This window comes from Danaus plexippus, chromosome 17, assembly GCF_018135715.1.
Source record: "Danaus plexippus chromosome 17, MEX_DaPlex, whole genome shotgun sequence".
In the NCBI taxonomy this organism is placed as follows: domain Eukaryota; kingdom Metazoa; phylum Arthropoda; class Insecta; order Lepidoptera; family Nymphalidae; genus Danaus; species Danaus plexippus.
In genome coordinates this window covers 3,428,778-3,446,542 of record NC_083548.1, presented here as the reverse complement: position 1 = coordinate 3,446,542, position 17,765 = coordinate 3,428,778, and the positions used below count along the sequence as shown (strand labels likewise).

The following is a 17,765-nucleotide window of genomic DNA, read 5'->3' as shown; positions in this document are numbered from 1 at the left end:
TGTATATGTTTGTTAGTTAAAAACACAAAAACAAAACGACATTGCATAATACAATTTATAAAGATGAGGACGTACATATTTGAAACTGATTTGAAAAATTTGTATCATAAGTCTTAAAAATGACGCAGCCTTATAATTTCCTAGGTACAACCCAACCCGCGACTCGTGTGTTAGTATGTAAAACATAGATTTATTATGATTATTTATCTTAGTGTGATTGTCAGGATTAAAATTCAAAACTAATTTGAAAACTAGACAACATATAGCATAAGAATTCCGAAGACAACATCATACGAAGGATATTGTTTCATTGTCTATTTTGCCATCTGTTTTATTACAACAAGTCTGCATGGTCACTCGTTACGTTAGTTTAGAACGAAACGTTAGTTTAGAATTTTCAATGATATTATTAATTTCTTGATCTTTCGGTATGTAGAGCGACAATGCAAAACTTGTATTAAAGCTACCGTGTCCTTATTCGTTAACCAGTTTTTTTCCTGTTTTCGCACATTATTAAATCAAAGTATTAATGAAAAGTCTGAAACTATCTGTGTTTAGTTTCTGATGCGGTCTCGTTTTGAGGGTACTAAAATTATTTATTATTGTTTCAGAACGGAATATCCAGACAAGATTTTTTTTATCAGGCTATAAAATGCAAAAAAGCAAAAATACAGCGTCAAAATGTACAAACATTTTCGCTTCATTTACAATAGCTTATAACATACATATTTGTTTTAAAACGGTTTAACGTTTTAACTGCGCCATACGGTGACCGTGACAGAAATTCATCATTTTCATCAATTCATCGTCACTCATCGAAGGTGGTTAAGTTTTATAATAAATATGACAACACATTAAATTAATCAAGAACAAATTATAAACGAAAAAAAAAATTCGTACCTACTATAAACAGTTAAGTACAAAAAATAGCTACAAATTACAAATTATATTATAATATTATAGAAAATATTCCATTGATAGCTGTTACAGAGATTGTATGAATTCTTTAACAAGCACATAAAATAACAAACACAGATGAAATGCCTTTAAAAGAAGATCCTTAGACCGATATCATGAACTGAATCCAGATCTCATCGTTAGTTCAAAGGATTTTAATTAAAAAATTCTTAGACGATAACATTTATAAAGGAACATGAATAATTTGGAAACCTCCTTTACTTAAGTTGGCCAAGCAAGCTGGTTCTAAGGTAAACTAAAGTAATTTTTCCTAATAAAAAAATAAACATTTTAATTATAACAATATTATAATAAGTAATGTTATTGTACACATGATACTTACGAAGAACACCTGACTACTTATAAAGAAAGCGATAAATCATAATTACTTATATTTTACCGTATGAACATATTGTAAACAATGCTGATGTCAATAAAACTACGTAACTTTCCTCCCGTACAGCAGTTTGCTGCGCGGTTCTGAAACGAGTACGATTGACTTATGTTTATTGTGAGAGAAATTGTGAAAGACAGGACATAAAATGGTGATCATACCGCTCCTAATTGTATTGTCTTGTATATATTATGTTTATTTTCGACGGATGAGAAAGCCGTTGTATGCATTGTCTGAGAGCCTGCCTGATACGGGATGTCTTCCGATACTTGGGCACACACACTGGTTTATTGGAGGACCGGAAAGTAAGTCATGATAATTAATATTTAAAAAACATATTATATTTAAATGGCTCTAATTTTGATATCGCAAAACCTTTAACATATAAACTAAACTTACATAGAATATTTCAATCACATAAAGCTTTAAAATATAAAGGAAGCTTCAATAAAAGTATTAAAAAATACTTATTATTTTGGACTAATTAACAATTTATGAACCTGAAAAGTATATGGATAACTTAAAAATTTTAGAGATTTTAAGTAACATACTGGAGCTAGCTCAATTGGTCGATGATTCTGGCGGTATTGGTAAAATTTGGATCGGCCCTTCATTATACATCGGTGAGTTGTTAGAACGACATATGGAAAAGTTACTATTAATTCAATTATATGCTTTGAAACATGATTATATTTTAGTGAGTTTCAATCCAGAAGATGTCCAAAAAATTCTAGAGGGCTCCCTTCAAAAGGATTCTTCGTATAGATTTCTTCAGGATTGGTTGGGAAATGGTCTCTTTGTGGCTCCAGGTACGTTGGAGCTTTAATACATATTTTTAAGAACCATAATCATACTTTATGATCTCATTATATTTATTTTTTTATTAATTAAATTAATAATGTGGCTTAATAATTTGTTTTAAATAAATTTTTAATCACTACATGTAATGGCTCAAACATTTGAAGATGAATATATTTTTCTGTTCTATTTCAATTTAATAAAAACTCTATTACGCCCATGTGTTCGCCGTATCTCTTATCCAGTTGCCATTAGTAACCTTAATTAGAGAAATAAATACTTTACGTTAAAAATATAAGAAGTTTCGAAAGTTAGAACTTTAGAGAGATTCTTTTCCACTCCTTAAATAAAAGGAGAAAAAAAAAATAACACCGTAATTCAAAACTGACTCCAAAACTCATTTGTTTGTGTTATAAAATAATAAATACATATACAATTTTGTATTTATAAAATTAGTATTCCTACATATTAATAATTTTCTATCATAATTTTTGTTAATTTCAGTTGATTTATGGAAAATACATCGCAAAGTTCTTCTGTCTGTGTTTCACAATAGAATTATTGAAGATTACGTGGGTGTTTTCGGGGAACAAGGAAAAGTCTTGGTTGGACGACTAGAAGACCAAGTAGGCAAAAAGGAGTTTGACGTGTTCAGATACATAACTTCGTGTATGCTGGATATCGTATTTGGTTAGTAATAGAAAATTCATATAAAAAAAGTTTTAACTATTATTTTGGATGTTACAAACATTATACATAAATCTTTCCGATTATTAAAAAAAATAATGTTTTTTTTGTCAGACGGTAAATAAAACACTTATGTTAAATATTTCAAAATGTATTATTTATGTCATAGAAACTGCTATGGGGGAGAAAATGAATGTTCAGTATAATCCTGACACTCCATACTTGCGGGCTCGTAACACTGTCATATCTATAATTGGAATGAGGCTTTTTAAAGCCTGGATGCAACCAAACGCCTTATTTAATCTAACATCTTATTCCAAAACTCAGAAAGAAAACATCGAGGCTACACACAAGTTCACAGATGAGGTAATTATAATGTTTAACTATTTATATTTGCTAGACGAGTCGTTTGGAAGAGTGTATTGTTTTTTTTTAATTATTGTCACTTTCATAGTTGCGTTTTTATTGTCCTTTATTACAATCGTATATCTTTTAATCTCGTAATTCAACAAAAAAATAACAAATTTACTTTCCACAATAAGCGGTGGTTACTTAATATTCAATTACAGTGGTTTTTTGGTATATTGTGATGTCATTGTTAGTGGATCATTTGCAAATGTTACCATGAAATAAAATACCAAGGTAATGAGATTTAAAATTCCGTTTGCTGTATATATAGCAATTATTGTTATAGAACACGGCAACTTAAGTTTTTTTTTCATTTGTCACTGTACATAACGGCACTGTTTGTTTGGAATAAAAATTTAGAATCGTCATGTATATAAAAATTCATGGTTTTATATATAATTAATCGTTTTGTTGACAGCCAAATAGTATGTAATAAAAATCAATGTTCCATTGAATTTTGAAAATACATAGCTACAAACTAGCTATGTATAATCAATTTGATAGAATTTTTTTGTGAGTAGATTTTCATTATTATTCGATGTCTTCTTCCGTCGCAAGAATGTGCACAATAAAAAAACATAAAAAAAAGGATCTTCCGTTTTTAAAAATCTTTTAACTCTGTTGAAGTGGTACTTCACGAATAATGTAAATATTATCTTCAATATATAAATAAGAATCGAAATGCTAAGTAATTCGTGACAACTATTAAAAAAAAATATATTTTTAATATTTACCTGTTTTTAATAGGTAGTAAAGAAAAAGCGAACCTTATTCGAGGCCAGAGAAAAAATTGTAACACAAGGTAAATATTATATACTAAGCAATATGTTAAGGAATTTATTAGTATATTTATAAAATAATTGATTTAGGTCGAAGAGATCTGCTAGAATTGTTGCTTGATAGAGACACGAAGTTTACGGACGAGGAACTCAGAGAGCATATAGACTCTATTACTATCGCGGGCAATGATACCACAGCTCTAGTTATATGTTACGCACTATTGTTATTGGGACAACATTCTGAAGCACAGGATAAAGTTTACAATGAGTACGTAATATATAAAATAAATATCTCAAGTATTTTTTCCTTTATTTACGTAATTGAGGTAAAACCGAAAATTTACGAAGCGAATAATAATAATACTATTAGTAGATATAACTATTGATTCTTTGTACTAAATCTTGTAAGCAATCTTAATGCTGCCTTCTCTAATCATATATAATATATATTAAATATATTGTAATATTTCTGTTTGTTGTGAAATTGTATAAATCAATAATTAATTTTAGATTACGAGATATATTTGGTGATTCATTGAGATCGCCAACTAAAGAAGATTTAAATAAAATGGAATATTTGGAAAGGGTGATAAAAGAGACAATGAGGCTGTACACTGTTGTTCCAATCATCGGCAGAGAAACTCAAAAGGAGATAAAACTCTGTAAGTTACAGTTATTTCAACTTTAATAGAACTGCCTAAGTCTCAAATTTGCTTAAGTTCATAACATAAGGCACAATTAGGTACCTAAACTTCGTTATGGAAGTTAGAAATCCTCATTAACTTTGAACTCTTAAATGTACTAGAAAAAAAAATCACATGGTTTTTAACGAACACAAATATACAGTACGGTCTGCTAAAATATACTTTGCGGCTTTAAAGAAAAAAACTATTTTAAAGACGCCAATTTGACGCTAATTTGTGTTTAGCCGTTTATTATATAAAAAAAAAATTATCACTAGAACAATATTTGAATTTGTTTTTACGAATTTTTCAGCGAAATGCACAGTTCCTGCGGGTGTGGGTTGTGCTGTGTTACTGTTCGTGATGCACAGATCGAAACGTATTTGGGGCTCGGATGCTGACACGTTCAACCCTGACAGATTCCTCCCAGAGAACAGCGCAAAGCGTCATCCCTGCTCATACATACCGTTCAGTTACGGCAATAGAAATTGCATAGGTGCGTTTGTCTGTCCTTTTAAATAGCCAACATTAATTTGACAATGTTCTCGGAATTAAAGATAACTTAAATCAGTACTTTTTTTGTAGGAACTTCTATTCGAAGCACAAAATTCAAACCAAAAAAATTCAAACCAACAGTCAGGTTTTCAAAAATTGAAACAACAGAATGCATTTTCAAATATTATGCTGAAAATGGTTCAATACAATAATATTGTCTGTGAATAAAATTTTCAAAACGGATCCCCCACGTATCTAAACCTAAATGTGAAAAATATTAAAATTTTATACCCTCCTGAATAAATTTGCAGTTCCTATTCTTATTAACGATATATATGGATTTCTGGTAGAAAAACCTTCAAAAAGAACTTAATTTCTTAATTAATGAGAGTTTATCTTATTTGAAATTTAAATTTTCTTTCAGGGCGTCATTTTGGGATGCTGGCCATGAAGAGCATCCTTGCAAATATTATAAGAAGTTACAAAATAACGTCAAAGCGTTGCGAACGTCTGAAAATAGAAATATTATTATATCCGGTACCTGGCCACCTGATATCTATAGAGAAACGTTAATTAATTAAATACATTTTAGTCTAAATAAAACAAGGGAAGGAAGGCTGAAAAGGAGGCAAACGCTTTAATCAAAATTGTTTACGACTTATAAAAATACAACCAGATTTTTAAATCAAATAAATGTGATTTATGGAGGTGTACAATCTATGAGTGTTTTGTTTTTCCTTTTATTTTATTCTAGTTTTCACTAGAATTCTTTTGTCAAGTCATAGATTAATTATCCTTACTATTGCTTTAGAATTAGTCGAGAAACTATAAAAGTAAATTCTTCGAATGTCATATGACATATAATGATGTAGCTAATGTTTTCACTGACCGTTATAAATAAACTAAGATTAAGGTGAAATTTTTATCTTTTTTTTGTACTATGATTACTGAAACTTAGTTATTGACATTTATTTTATTAATGAAACAATAAATACTTGTCACAGTTGCTTACTGATGATAGGTAGGTACTAGGTAGGTAAGTATATCGCATTCAACAACAAAAATATATTACAAAGGTATTATGAAACAAAACATATTCCAGATTATAATATTTATTATAATACGAATCTCTTCAACATGCTGACAAGTTAAGAAATAAGTAATTTTTATTCAAAATCGTATTTTTAATAAGAACATTTAATTATATGAGTATAGTATAGTATTAGTCATAAAATCTTCATGCAATTGATATAAATAAATCCATAATCAATAAACTTAGCTTTAAGGTTACTGGAGCAGGCTTAGCTTACGGCTACCAATCGGCCCTGCTGTACAAACTATTAGAAGTCCAAACGCAAAAATTACTGTTGTTCTATTAATTGTTATTCTACTATATCGTTCTGAAATAATTTAATAATAATCCAATTTAGTGTAAGTTTTTGATGAGTGTAAGTTTTGGGACTGGTACATTGACCATCCGTCCCCGAATTACTATATTGTATGAAAATATCATAATAACAAGTAAGAACTAATTATGGCTAGATATAATTCTACGAACAAATCGTATACTCAATCAACTTCAATAATAATTGATGGCGAATGGCGATTTATGTGAAGAATATTTTACATTTCACTGTAATGTGTATGCATTTGTTACTCGGTTTGAAAATCGATTTATCCAAGATAATACAATAGATCCAAGAGTATTTAATAAAGAACGTCTTACATTAAAAAGTCTACATAAAGATTCTATAAATAAAACTTTTAGTGAAAATAAAGGAGTTAATTTATCTCGTGAACCTTTCATACCATTATATTATTGTTTTATTCACATAAAATTTTATAACCAAAAGTTATCGAAAATGTTATTTTTGAAAATAGACTATTTATAATAAATTAAAATATATATCTTGTTAAGTTATATATATATATTTATAATTTACATACATGAATATTTTATAAAAATAATTCAGTTAAAGATTTTTCTATAAAAATCTTTTGTTTTATCTGTTTCGCTAACAGTTTATGCATTGTTTATTCCTTTATAATCTACAGAAATAAACATGGCTGGCTTGGTTAGTTGGCTGTCTATTTTTCGGTAGCATTCCGCTAAATTAATTTTCAGTTATATATAGGTTATTCAGTTGTGATTGTTAGTAATAAATGTTTTTTTAATAGTATACAAACTTGTATTTCGAAGCTGTGTGTGCGAATGTGGACCAAGCGTGTATAATGTCATATCGTCTACATTAAAAACAAGGTAAGACCGCTTTGAAAGCTTTATAAAATATCGAAAAAACACAAGACTCTACACTAGATAAAGCTGTAATCCTCATGTTTGTCCGATTAGGTGTCGAAGTCTTAATCATGGATTTTGGGACCCCTCCTCCAAACATGGGAATGCCTCCACCCGGCATGGGAGGACCTATGGGTCCACCAGGTCGAAACAATATTCGCCATAATTTTAGGCCTTTCAATTATCAAATGCGATTTCCACCACAGGGTCCTTTGAACATGACTCAAGATGATTTTGATGGTAAACGTTTACGTAAATCAGTTATGCGTAAGACTGTAGACTATAATTCAGCTATTATAAAAGCTTTAGAATGTCGCGTTTGGCAGAGGGATTGGCGGGATAGGCATGCGTTACAACCGGATGCTATGTACACACCTGATCTATTACCACCACCTTCATACCCAGACAATCCAATAAATGCTGTAACCACACGATTTGTTAAGACTGCAACAAATAAAATGAGATGTCCAATTTTCGCTGTTGCCTGGACACCTGAAGGTCGGAGATTAATAACTGGAGCTTCATCTGGTGAATTTACTTTATGGAATGGTCTTACATTTAATTTTGAAACAATTTTGCAAGCACATGACTCTCCAGTCAGATCTATGGTTTGGTCTCATGGAGAGGGCTGGATGGTAACAGGAGACCACTCCGGCTTCATAAAATATTGGCAAAGCAACATGAACAATGTTAAAATGTACCAAGCCCATAAAGAAGCTGTTAGAGGTATAAGTTTTAGCCCCAGTGATGCTAAGTTGGTAACTTGTTCTGATGATGGTACATTGCGCATATTTGATTTCTATAGATGTCAAGAAGAGAGAATATTAAGAGGCCACGGAGCTGACGTAAAATGTGTACAGTGGCATCCTACAAAAGCACTTATTGTGTCAGGAAGTAAAGATAATCAACAACCAATAAAATTGTGGGATCCCAAATCTGGTACGGCATTGTGTACTCTTCATGCACATAAATCAACAGTTATGGATTTGAAATGGAATGATAATGGAAACTGGTTAATAACTGCATCTCGTGATCATTTGTTAAAGCTCTTTGATATTCGCAAGTTAGGCACGGAAGTACAAGTGTTTAGAGGTCATAAGAAAGAAGCATCAAGTGTTGTATGGCACCCAACACACGAAGGACTGTTTTGTTCTGGTGGCTCTGATGGATCTATTTTATTCTGGAATGTAGGTACAGATAAAGAAGTAGGGTGTATAGAAGGAGCCCATGAATCAATTGTTTGGACTATGGCTTGGCATCCACTCGGTCATATATTGTGTTCAGGATCAAATGACCACACCTCGAAATTTTGGACGCGCAATCGACCTGGAGATCAAATGAGAGACAAGTATAATCTCAATACCCTACCACCAGGTGTACAAGATGATAATGACCTTGAAGAACCAGCAGCAATCCCTGGAATGGGTCCTGAAGATAAGGTTGATATATTCTCATCTGACACCGATAAGGTGATTCCTGGATTAGATTTAGATACTACATTAATTCCAATGGAGTTTGAGAAGAAAGTTAAGAAGGTGCCTTATAGCAAACCTATTCCAAGGAATTTCCAAGCCCAGTGGAATCATGGCCCAGCTGTAGACGATGCAGCTGCCGAGGCATTTACACAGGCCTTAGTTGAATCTGTTCCAGGAGCTGTTCCACTGCAGCAGATCAATCCTTCTGCCATCTTTATTTATGGTAAACTAATACCAGTAGAACCTGGCTCAAAATTAGAAAAAGCTATAACAGAAGGTCATGTTGCACTAAAGAGATACATAGCTACTGGCGAAATTGAAGAATTGGATGAAATGATGGCCCATCTGGAGGAGGACGCAGACGACGACAACTTCCCTCCATTTGAATATCCAACTCAAGAGAATAATGAAAATGAAGGTGAGAAAAGCGAAAATGAAAATGCGGAAAAAGAAAGCTATGAACAAGAAGAATATTTTAACAATGAGATGGAAACTAGTGAACAGAATCCAGAAGATTATAATAATTATGATAATGGACCCGATATGTCAATGATGCCTCCCATGGTTCCTATGGGTAATATGCCACCGATGGGTTTGTTAAGACCTCCAATGAATATGGGACCTATGAGACCGCCTTTAGGGCCGCCACCACTTCATGCCATGCACATGCCACCACCACACATGGGAGGCATGCCACCTATGGGTGGAATGCCTCCTATGGGCCCCATGGGAAATATGCCTCCGATGGGCAATATGAACCAATTACCGCCTTTCTCAGACAACGGCTACAATAAAGGACACTTTGAGGGTGGTTATGAAAGTAACCAGTCGTTTTCACAAGAGAATAGTGAATATAATGAAGAAGAATCATTCGACCAAAATTATGAGGAGGAGAATTATAATGAGGAAGAGGACGGTGATGATAGCTATGGAAGAAATCAGAGGTGGATTGGTGGTTTTAGAGGCAGGGGTCAAGAGAGAAACAATAGAGGTCGAGGTCACGACCGTGGGAGAGGTCAGGATCGAGGTCGCGGTAGAGGTATGAATGGTTTCGGTAGGAATATGCGCAGGGGAGGTCCGCCTCGAGGCGTTACGTGGACGCGTCGCGGTACAGGAGCTAATAGGGTTTTTAGAAGAGGTAGCAAACAAACTAACTAGCGTAGGATAGATTTTTGTCACATAACTGCATGTTTCATAGACAATAATTCATACACTGATTTGAACTATAAGTTGCAAGTGCTAAGTGTAAGAGTGTTGGTGAATAAAAAGGTTGTACATAATTTTATTTACAGCTTGTATTTCATTTCCGTAAGTTGAAAAATTAATAAATTTATATTAAGTTAAAAAATATATTTGATGATTTCCATTCCACCTGTGAAATTCCTTTCGGCGGATATGACGGTGAGTTTATCAGTTCTATTTTTAAAATTAATTTGTTATTCGTACAATTTTTCATTGTTTTTTTTTCTCTAAAATACCAGGTAATACTTCCTTGAGGAAGAAATCAAGACACCGATGGCTAGAAGCAGTATGGAGATCCAATTGTGAAGAAAATTGCTCGGATCCACCACAGCGATACACATCATAATTATAGTAAGAGCCTGGTATTATTTGATTTTGTCAATAAATAAATTTGTTTTTATTTTTTGAAACAAATAAAATTAAACCCATTCCTTTATATTCTGTTATACATAATTTTGTTTATCTGGGATTAATTGCAATAAAGAGAGAAAAAAAATAGTCAATTAAAATCCAAAGACATCCTTCCTGTGTACCTGGAAATAGTCAGTACAAGTCTTGTTTGTATCTTCTTGTAAAAATGTTTTGAAATTATAATATAATTATTAACTCCGCATACATGAAAAAAAAAAATGATTTTCACAATGACATTTTTGGTCATAAAATATAACATATTAAAATGGTGAAATAATAGCAAGTACAGTGTATTTTATAAAAATATCTCCGTACATGACAATATAATGATATTCTATTAATGTATTCAAACTAATTTGCTAACATTTTTTTTAAAGCCTTTCTGTACTGACTTCCTCACACCCACCCCTTTCCTCTTGGATTAAAACACGAACTGTTCTTGTCACGCATGCACATTGAAATTATTAAAATTAAGCCTTTGAAAATTGTTAAAGAATAAATTTATTGAAATAAAAAGGGTTTCATTTGATATCGCCCTCTGCCTACATAAATAAAGAGATCGTTAAAAAAACAATGAAGTAGTTTTAATTTATCACATACAATGAATACCCTGTTGATGTTGTTGGAGGTGTTCGTCATTTTTGTTGTTTATTGTTACAGATGTTCCGCTCGGGGTGGTTGTGGGGTATGCTGGTTGTATCGAGCTGTTGGGCGAGCCAGTACGATAACGGCGGCGAGAAGAACTCGCTAGGCGCGACTGGAACCAGCGAAAACACGACCGTCAGACTCGAAGCCATAGAGGGAACTCTGTATTACAGAGTGATTAAGGCAGAAAAAAGTCCTCAATGGTTCCCAGAACGGGAGTTGAAGCTAGACAGCTGCGTCAGGAGAGCCCAGTGCGAACCTTTGACCAAAACCACGTGCTTGGGAGTTAGGTTACCATACAATAGGACAAGCGTCCGCCTGACCTTCTACGACAGTCAGTACAAAATACAAAACCAACTGGAGCTGTACAGGGAGTTGATAAACGTTCCTAAATGCTGGGCGGTTATACAGCCACTGCTCTGTGCTACGTTCATGCCCAATTGCGAGAGTATTAACGGGCAGGACATGGTGCACCTGCCATCGTACGAGATGTGCAAAATAACTATGGAGCCGTGTGCGATCCTGTATAACACCTCATACTTTCCGTCCTTTCTGAAATGCAACGCCACATTGTTCCCGCCGAAATGCGAGAACGCTGCCAGGGAGATGAAATTCAACACGACCGGTAAATGTCTACCGCCGCTTATACACACGGACAAACGACATCACTTTTACGAAGGTACATATGTTTAATGTTTATCCTGCTTGTATTATGAAAAATCTTGATATATTTCACCAAGGAACACATCGTTAGCTATATTTTGTCAAGACCTTTGTCACGTCACAGACAGTTGTTTACTGATAATTCTATTTCAGTATACATTATTAATTAATATTTCCTCTATGAACGAAGTCGAAGTCGCGGGCATACACTAGTTGTACCACATGAATATATATCTGTGTGTATAGACAAACGAAACCTCTATATATATGTAATGAATTTGTTCAGGTATATCGGGCTGTGGCGTACCTTGCCGCGATCCCCTGTACACGGAGGACGAGCACGCGCAGATCCACCGTCTGATCGCATGGGGCGCGGGTTCATGTCTAGCGCTCAACCTGCTCACCGTGGCCACCTTCCTTATAGACTGGCGCAGCGCTAATAAGTACCCCGCGCTCGTCATATTCTACATCAACGTGTGCTTCGCGGTAGCGTCCATGGGGTATTAATTGATGATATTTAGCACAATTTTGATATTTCTAATACCTACTGTTTGTATCTACAAAATATGACAAGACAGCTGTTTTGCTTAAAGAAAATAAAACGACGCCTCGTGGCTAACATCACATGAAGCATATTTTATTGTAATATATAAAATGCTCATAAAGACATTATATTTCAGTTGGCTGGTACAATTCGGAGTGGGTTCGAGGGATGATATAGTTTGCTCGAAAGATGGCACTAGACGCCAAGGAGAGCCTTCAGCTGAAGAGAATCTGTCTTGTGTTGTTGTCTTTGTATTGGTAAAAATTTTTTTAAAAATAATTACTTGTATTTTAATTTACATTGTTTTATATAAGAAAAAAATTGTTCAACAGGTTTATTATTTCATGATGGCGGCATGCGTTTGGTTCGTGATATTCACGTACGCGTGGCACATGAGCTTCAAAGCGTTGGGTGAGTGTTGGTATGATTATTCTCCTACTAATATTATATCATCATCATCATCAGCCTATCCGAGCCCACTGCTGAGCAAAGGCGTCTTCTCACATGGAGAAGGTTAGAGCATTACCACCACGCTTGTCAAGACGGGTTGGCGATTTCAGTCTTATAATTCGAAATTATAAGACCAGGTTTCCTCACGACGTTTTCCTTCACCGTCCGTCAGTGGTGTCTAAATACTCTTAGAAAATACATTTGATTCGGAAAAGATCACATTGGTACTTGCCAGGTTTCGAACCCGCGCCCTCACGTATGAGAGGCGGGCCTTTTAACCTCCAGGCCACCACGAGTATATAATATTATATATTTTATTATAAAAAAAAAAGACGAAAGTCTGTGCGGGATTTGTGATTAAGTGATTACCAAGAAAATAGAAAAAAAGCAGAATACATAAATATCTATTCAAATATTTATTGAATATAAGTAAATTCAAGACACGATAATGAAATCTAGAACCTGTCTTAAAGCATATAAGACGTACGCGAGTATTCATTTAAATTAAAGTATTATTTTTCGGATTACTACGCGTATTTTATTATTTTAAATAATACATACTCCCCACATCTCGGTTACTTTGCTGAACCTTGATCACGAACAGACAGAAAATTGGTTTCATTTACTATTTGCCATTATTTCCAGGTAAAATTCAAGATCGTATAGACAAGAAGGCGGCATATTTTCACCTGGTGGCGTGGTCCCTACCACTGATACTCACTATCACGACCATGGCGTTCGGTGAGATCGACGGTAACAGCGTAACCGGCATCTGCTTCGTGGGTTACGTCAACCATCCGATGAGAGCGGCCTGGTTGTTGGCACCACTGTCAGTAGTATTGTTACTCGGCGGTTATTTCCTACTGAGAGGTTTGTATAGTGGCCTACTGACTACTGAGTGTTAAAAAACAATATAAAATCTAAATTAATAAAACGAGGAGTCTGTTTGTAAGATATAACTGGCTATGTTTAAGTTACGTGCATATGGATGTATGTACTGTGCATATACCAAAATGCCTTTTTTTTTGCAACTGTCTTCATTTTGTTGGGCCTAAACTCTGAAAATTCTAGAACGATTTTGAAGGGTCATTCAAATGGCATATAGCTAATGTAGTAAAGAGTGACTAAGACTACATACATTTTTAACATTTCATTAATTTTTATTTATGTAAATTATATAAAAATAGTATTCAACCCAGATGCGTTATAAATTATGGCACTAGCATAAGACATATGCACATTCGTCTACTTATTTTTATAAAAGAAATAGAGTATTTATATAGGTTTGTTCTCCATAAAAGGTTTCCACATATAATCAATATTAGAATATCTTCTGAATGACTTTACCAGTGATGACATTGGTATCGTTTTATACAGGATATGTAATATAATCAGGGTACTAGTCTGATTAGTTAATAGTCCGCCCACTCGTCACGAGATGGCGCTGTCGCTAAATATCGAGAACATTCTACAATATTCGATCGTTAAGCCGTTTGACACTACATATATATTATGTTTGAAACTTTTCAGGTGTGTTCTCCTTGATAGCGGTCCGCGTGTCCAGTAAGGACGTGATCTCTCCGCGTGCCTCCAACAAGATCCGTCAGACTATCACCCGGTGTTCGTTGACCGCTGCCCTGGTGGCCGTGTTCATCTGCGTCACGTTCGCGTGTCACGTGTACGAGTTCAGAAACGCCGAGGCTTGGAAGGAAGCGTTCAAGAATAACATCATGTTGGTTCCATTTTTTATTATTCTATTGCAATGTTGTTAAAAATAAATTTGTTTCTGCATAAGCGATGGCACCTCAAAAGAGGTGCTAAAGATTATTATCCCTTTAGATACTTATGTGTAACTTTCATCAATCTTTTCAATTGAGAACTAATACTTTAGACTCGTTCGTCTACATTGTTAGTGATCACTCATTGATAAAAATGTCTCGTTCGTCTCGTCTTCCCCAATTAATTTGGTTGAAAAAGTAATCGAAACGACTGATCAAATGAAAAAAAAATACTTGAACTACATTCGACAAGTAACTATTAATTTAAATCTAAGTTATAGTTAACCATCACTCTCATAGTATCTAAATTCCAGTTATAAAACTGTGATTATATTTTTCCAGCTGTCGCCTAGAGTCGTGGCGTGATCCGTCACTGGCTGGCCGCGAGTGTTCGCAAGGCGCTCGTCCGTCTGTGTCGGTGTTACAACTACGCCTACTGTGTTGCTTCGCGTCGGGAGCGCTAATGGCCTCGTGGACTTGGACGCCCGTAGCCGCAGCCGCCTGGAGACGATATATGGCCAAGTATTACATTTTACTATCAAACTTAAAGTTTAAAAGTATTATAACAACATTGCGATGAGTCTAATCGTCGTATTGTGTTTTAAACATTGAGATGACATAGATATTAAAAAATTCTGACATGTACAGAATTTATTGTGTTTTTATTTCCTTTGAATCATAATAATAAAATTATTTTTGTAGGAAATGTGGTTGCTCTGTAGAAGCCGATATGACGCGGCGTGCTCATAAACACGAGCTGATAGCGCGCGCGTACAGGCGGCGCAACGAGTTCATTACTAGAGGTAGACTTTCCATATCGCTCGGAGGTTCCAGGCAAGATCCCGTGGGCTTCTGTTTGGACAACTCGCCCGCTGATTACCCGGAAGACGCCAAACATGAGAGGTAAAGAAATATAGGAACAGTTACAATTGTATATAATTTACGTAATAAATTTGCAATAACTACAATTTACCCAAATCATATGTCAAGTGTTTAAGAATCACTATATTTTTTACTTACAATAACTGTGTCTGTGGTTACTATTGTTTGATGAAATTAACACAATATTCCTAAAACACAAAAAGTCTTTTACTAAGTCATGTTCCATATTGATATCGGTCACATTAAATATTAAATTCGAACAAAACTGCCATTCACTATACTATGTTCAATTTCATTATGATTTCTCTTATAAACGTATATTATTTTTATAGTAATTTCAAATTGATTCAGCGGTATTGTTTTCAGCGGCGAGTTGTCGTCGTCGTGGGCAGCGAACTTGCCGCGTTTCGTCCGACGTCGCGACGCCCTAGTGCTGCCTCAACACGCGCACCACTCGCACGACATGTCCTCCACTCCGGACCGCAGGAACTCACAAGTAATAATCACATTCTACTTTTTATTCAAACAATAAGCTACATAATAAAACATTATATTTTTTCACAAGATTTAAAATATATTATTTAGTGTTTATTCAGTTCTATTCTGTCACAAGCACTTAATAGCCGTAAATCGTTTCGAAGATCCGTGTGATAAGAGTGAATTGAGTTGGCTTTATATCGGTTAATGTATGCAAAGCTTGTACATTCAGCATATTTAAATTTAATATGTGTTTAATATTTATTTGTTTCTAGGACTCACAAATAAGCATCAGCCTCCGCCACGTGTCCGTGGAATCGCGCCGTAACTCGCTCGACAGTCAACTTTCGGTGAAAATAGCTGAAATGAAGACTAAGGTCGGACGGCGGCGGACAAAACACAGTAAAGCCAAACGTAAACGAGCTTCAGTGCGTAAAGAAAGTACTCCCTCGATTGAAAGCCAGATAAGTCGGTACTGGTTACAAGCGGTCGCAGCCAACGCGGACCCCTCGCGCGAGGAGGTCAAATTTAGTTTCGACTGAAAAACGTGACCCTCGTTCGTTATTGTCTCAGCGGCTGAGTGAATAATGAAACGTCGACATACATATCGATCGGAGCTTTGATCTCGACTATTTAAATTTATTTTGAATATGCATTTACCGTCCGGAACGGAACATACTATTAGTATGGCGGACGCGTTGTGTTTGATTTTTGTATTTTTATACATTTATGCTAATAAATATACAGTACAGTTTTGATAAACCCTTAGTTTGTAAGAAGCAAAAGTTCAAATGCTATTTTCATCCAGCCCAAAGGTAACAGTGATTAATTAATATTGTAATTAGTTATTAATAATAATTAAATGATAGGAATTTTTACATTATATAAAGATCGCCTGTGACGTTTTATACACAAATCTACAACAAGACTGATTTGAATCTCTATTTTTGTTTTAACAAATAAATCCAATGCTTATTGTGTGCCATAAAAAGTATAGACACGAGGTCTTTTTGTACACCTGAGGAATCACATGATGTGTTGTGAAAAATTTTACTGAAATCAAATCTATTAATTACTTAATAAAGTAGTTTTAATATTTTCCTGATGAGAACATCAAAGTTAAAACGAGGTATCCGTTTTTTGCGATTGTACAAGGGTTGTGACTTCTAACGTTGTTTGTGTTGCAGTCTTCCAATAGAAGTTACTATGAAATAAGTACAATTATAACTAATGTCTACATTTAAGATTGATTATTCAATACAATTAAGTCTGTGCTAGCTTTAAAATTGTATGCTAATATTTTTACTTGTGACGTCTTTACATGCTCTCCGAAATAAATATTTATAAATGAAAATTTACTTATTTTTCTTTTATTTCCAAACACAAAAACAGTCTACAGCTCTGCTCAAGTTTATCAAGTATGAAAATTCTAAAGCTATCAAAATCGGAAGTGGAATATTAAATGCCTTCAATATCTATTAGTCCTTCATCAGGCAGGCATAGTACGGTTTATCGACCACCGGTTATTGGAGTTTTATATTCATTTAAATGAAGCTAATATTTTCGGATTACTACGCGTATTTTTTTTTTTAATTACTTACTGACATGTTTCACATCTTGTCTTTCCGTGATCACGTTTGCTGCAAAGTAACCGAAAAGTCAGGGAGGATTTAGTTTTTAAAAATAATAAAATACGCGTAG

The 17,765-nt window shown here is 34.3% G+C and overlaps 2 protein-coding genes across 6 annotated transcripts; both read left to right on the top strand.

Moving 5' to 3' along the window:
• Window positions 1-1,226: 1,226 nt before the first annotated feature.
• LOC116771548 (cytochrome P450 4C1-like) lies at window positions 1,227-5,918 on the top strand. Its single transcript, XM_032663429.2, has 10 exons — window positions 1,227-1,656; window positions 1,885-1,974; window positions 2,050-2,160; window positions 2,654-2,839; window positions 3,006-3,202; window positions 3,992-4,046; window positions 4,114-4,291; window positions 4,534-4,685; window positions 5,020-5,202; window positions 5,626-5,918. The coding sequence occupies exons 1-10, from the start codon at window positions 1,500-1,502 to the stop codon at window positions 5,772-5,774; spliced, it is 1,458 nt and encodes a 485-aa protein (XP_032519320.2). The 5' UTR covers window positions 1,227-1,499; the 3' UTR covers window positions 5,775-5,918.
• Window positions 5,919-7,262: 1,344 nt separating this feature from the next.
• On the top strand, window positions 7,263-17,422 carry LOC116771353 (protein smoothened). Of its 5 annotated transcripts, XM_061523374.1 has the most exons (12): window positions 10,131-10,373; window positions 10,454-10,565; window positions 11,286-11,949; window positions 12,220-12,433; window positions 12,614-12,734; window positions 12,810-12,888; window positions 13,573-13,797; window positions 14,458-14,659; window positions 15,048-15,227; window positions 15,408-15,608; window positions 15,954-16,083; window positions 16,340-17,422. In XM_061523374.1, the coding sequence occupies exons 3-12, from the start codon at window positions 11,286-11,288 to the stop codon at window positions 16,604-16,606; spliced, it is 2,283 nt and encodes a 760-aa protein (XP_061379358.1). In that variant the 5' UTR covers window positions 10,131-10,373; window positions 10,454-10,565; the 3' UTR covers window positions 16,607-17,422. The 5 variants fall into 5 exon arrangements, with proteins under 5 accessions (XP_061379357.1, XP_032519079.2, XP_032519082.1 ...); XM_061523373.1 differs by lacking the exons at window positions 10,131-10,373; window positions 10,454-10,565 and adding an exon at window positions 7,263-7,461; XM_032663191.2 differs by lacking the exons at window positions 10,131-10,373; window positions 10,454-10,565 and adding an exon at window positions 7,582-7,737.
• Window positions 17,423-17,765: the final 343 nt, after the last annotated feature.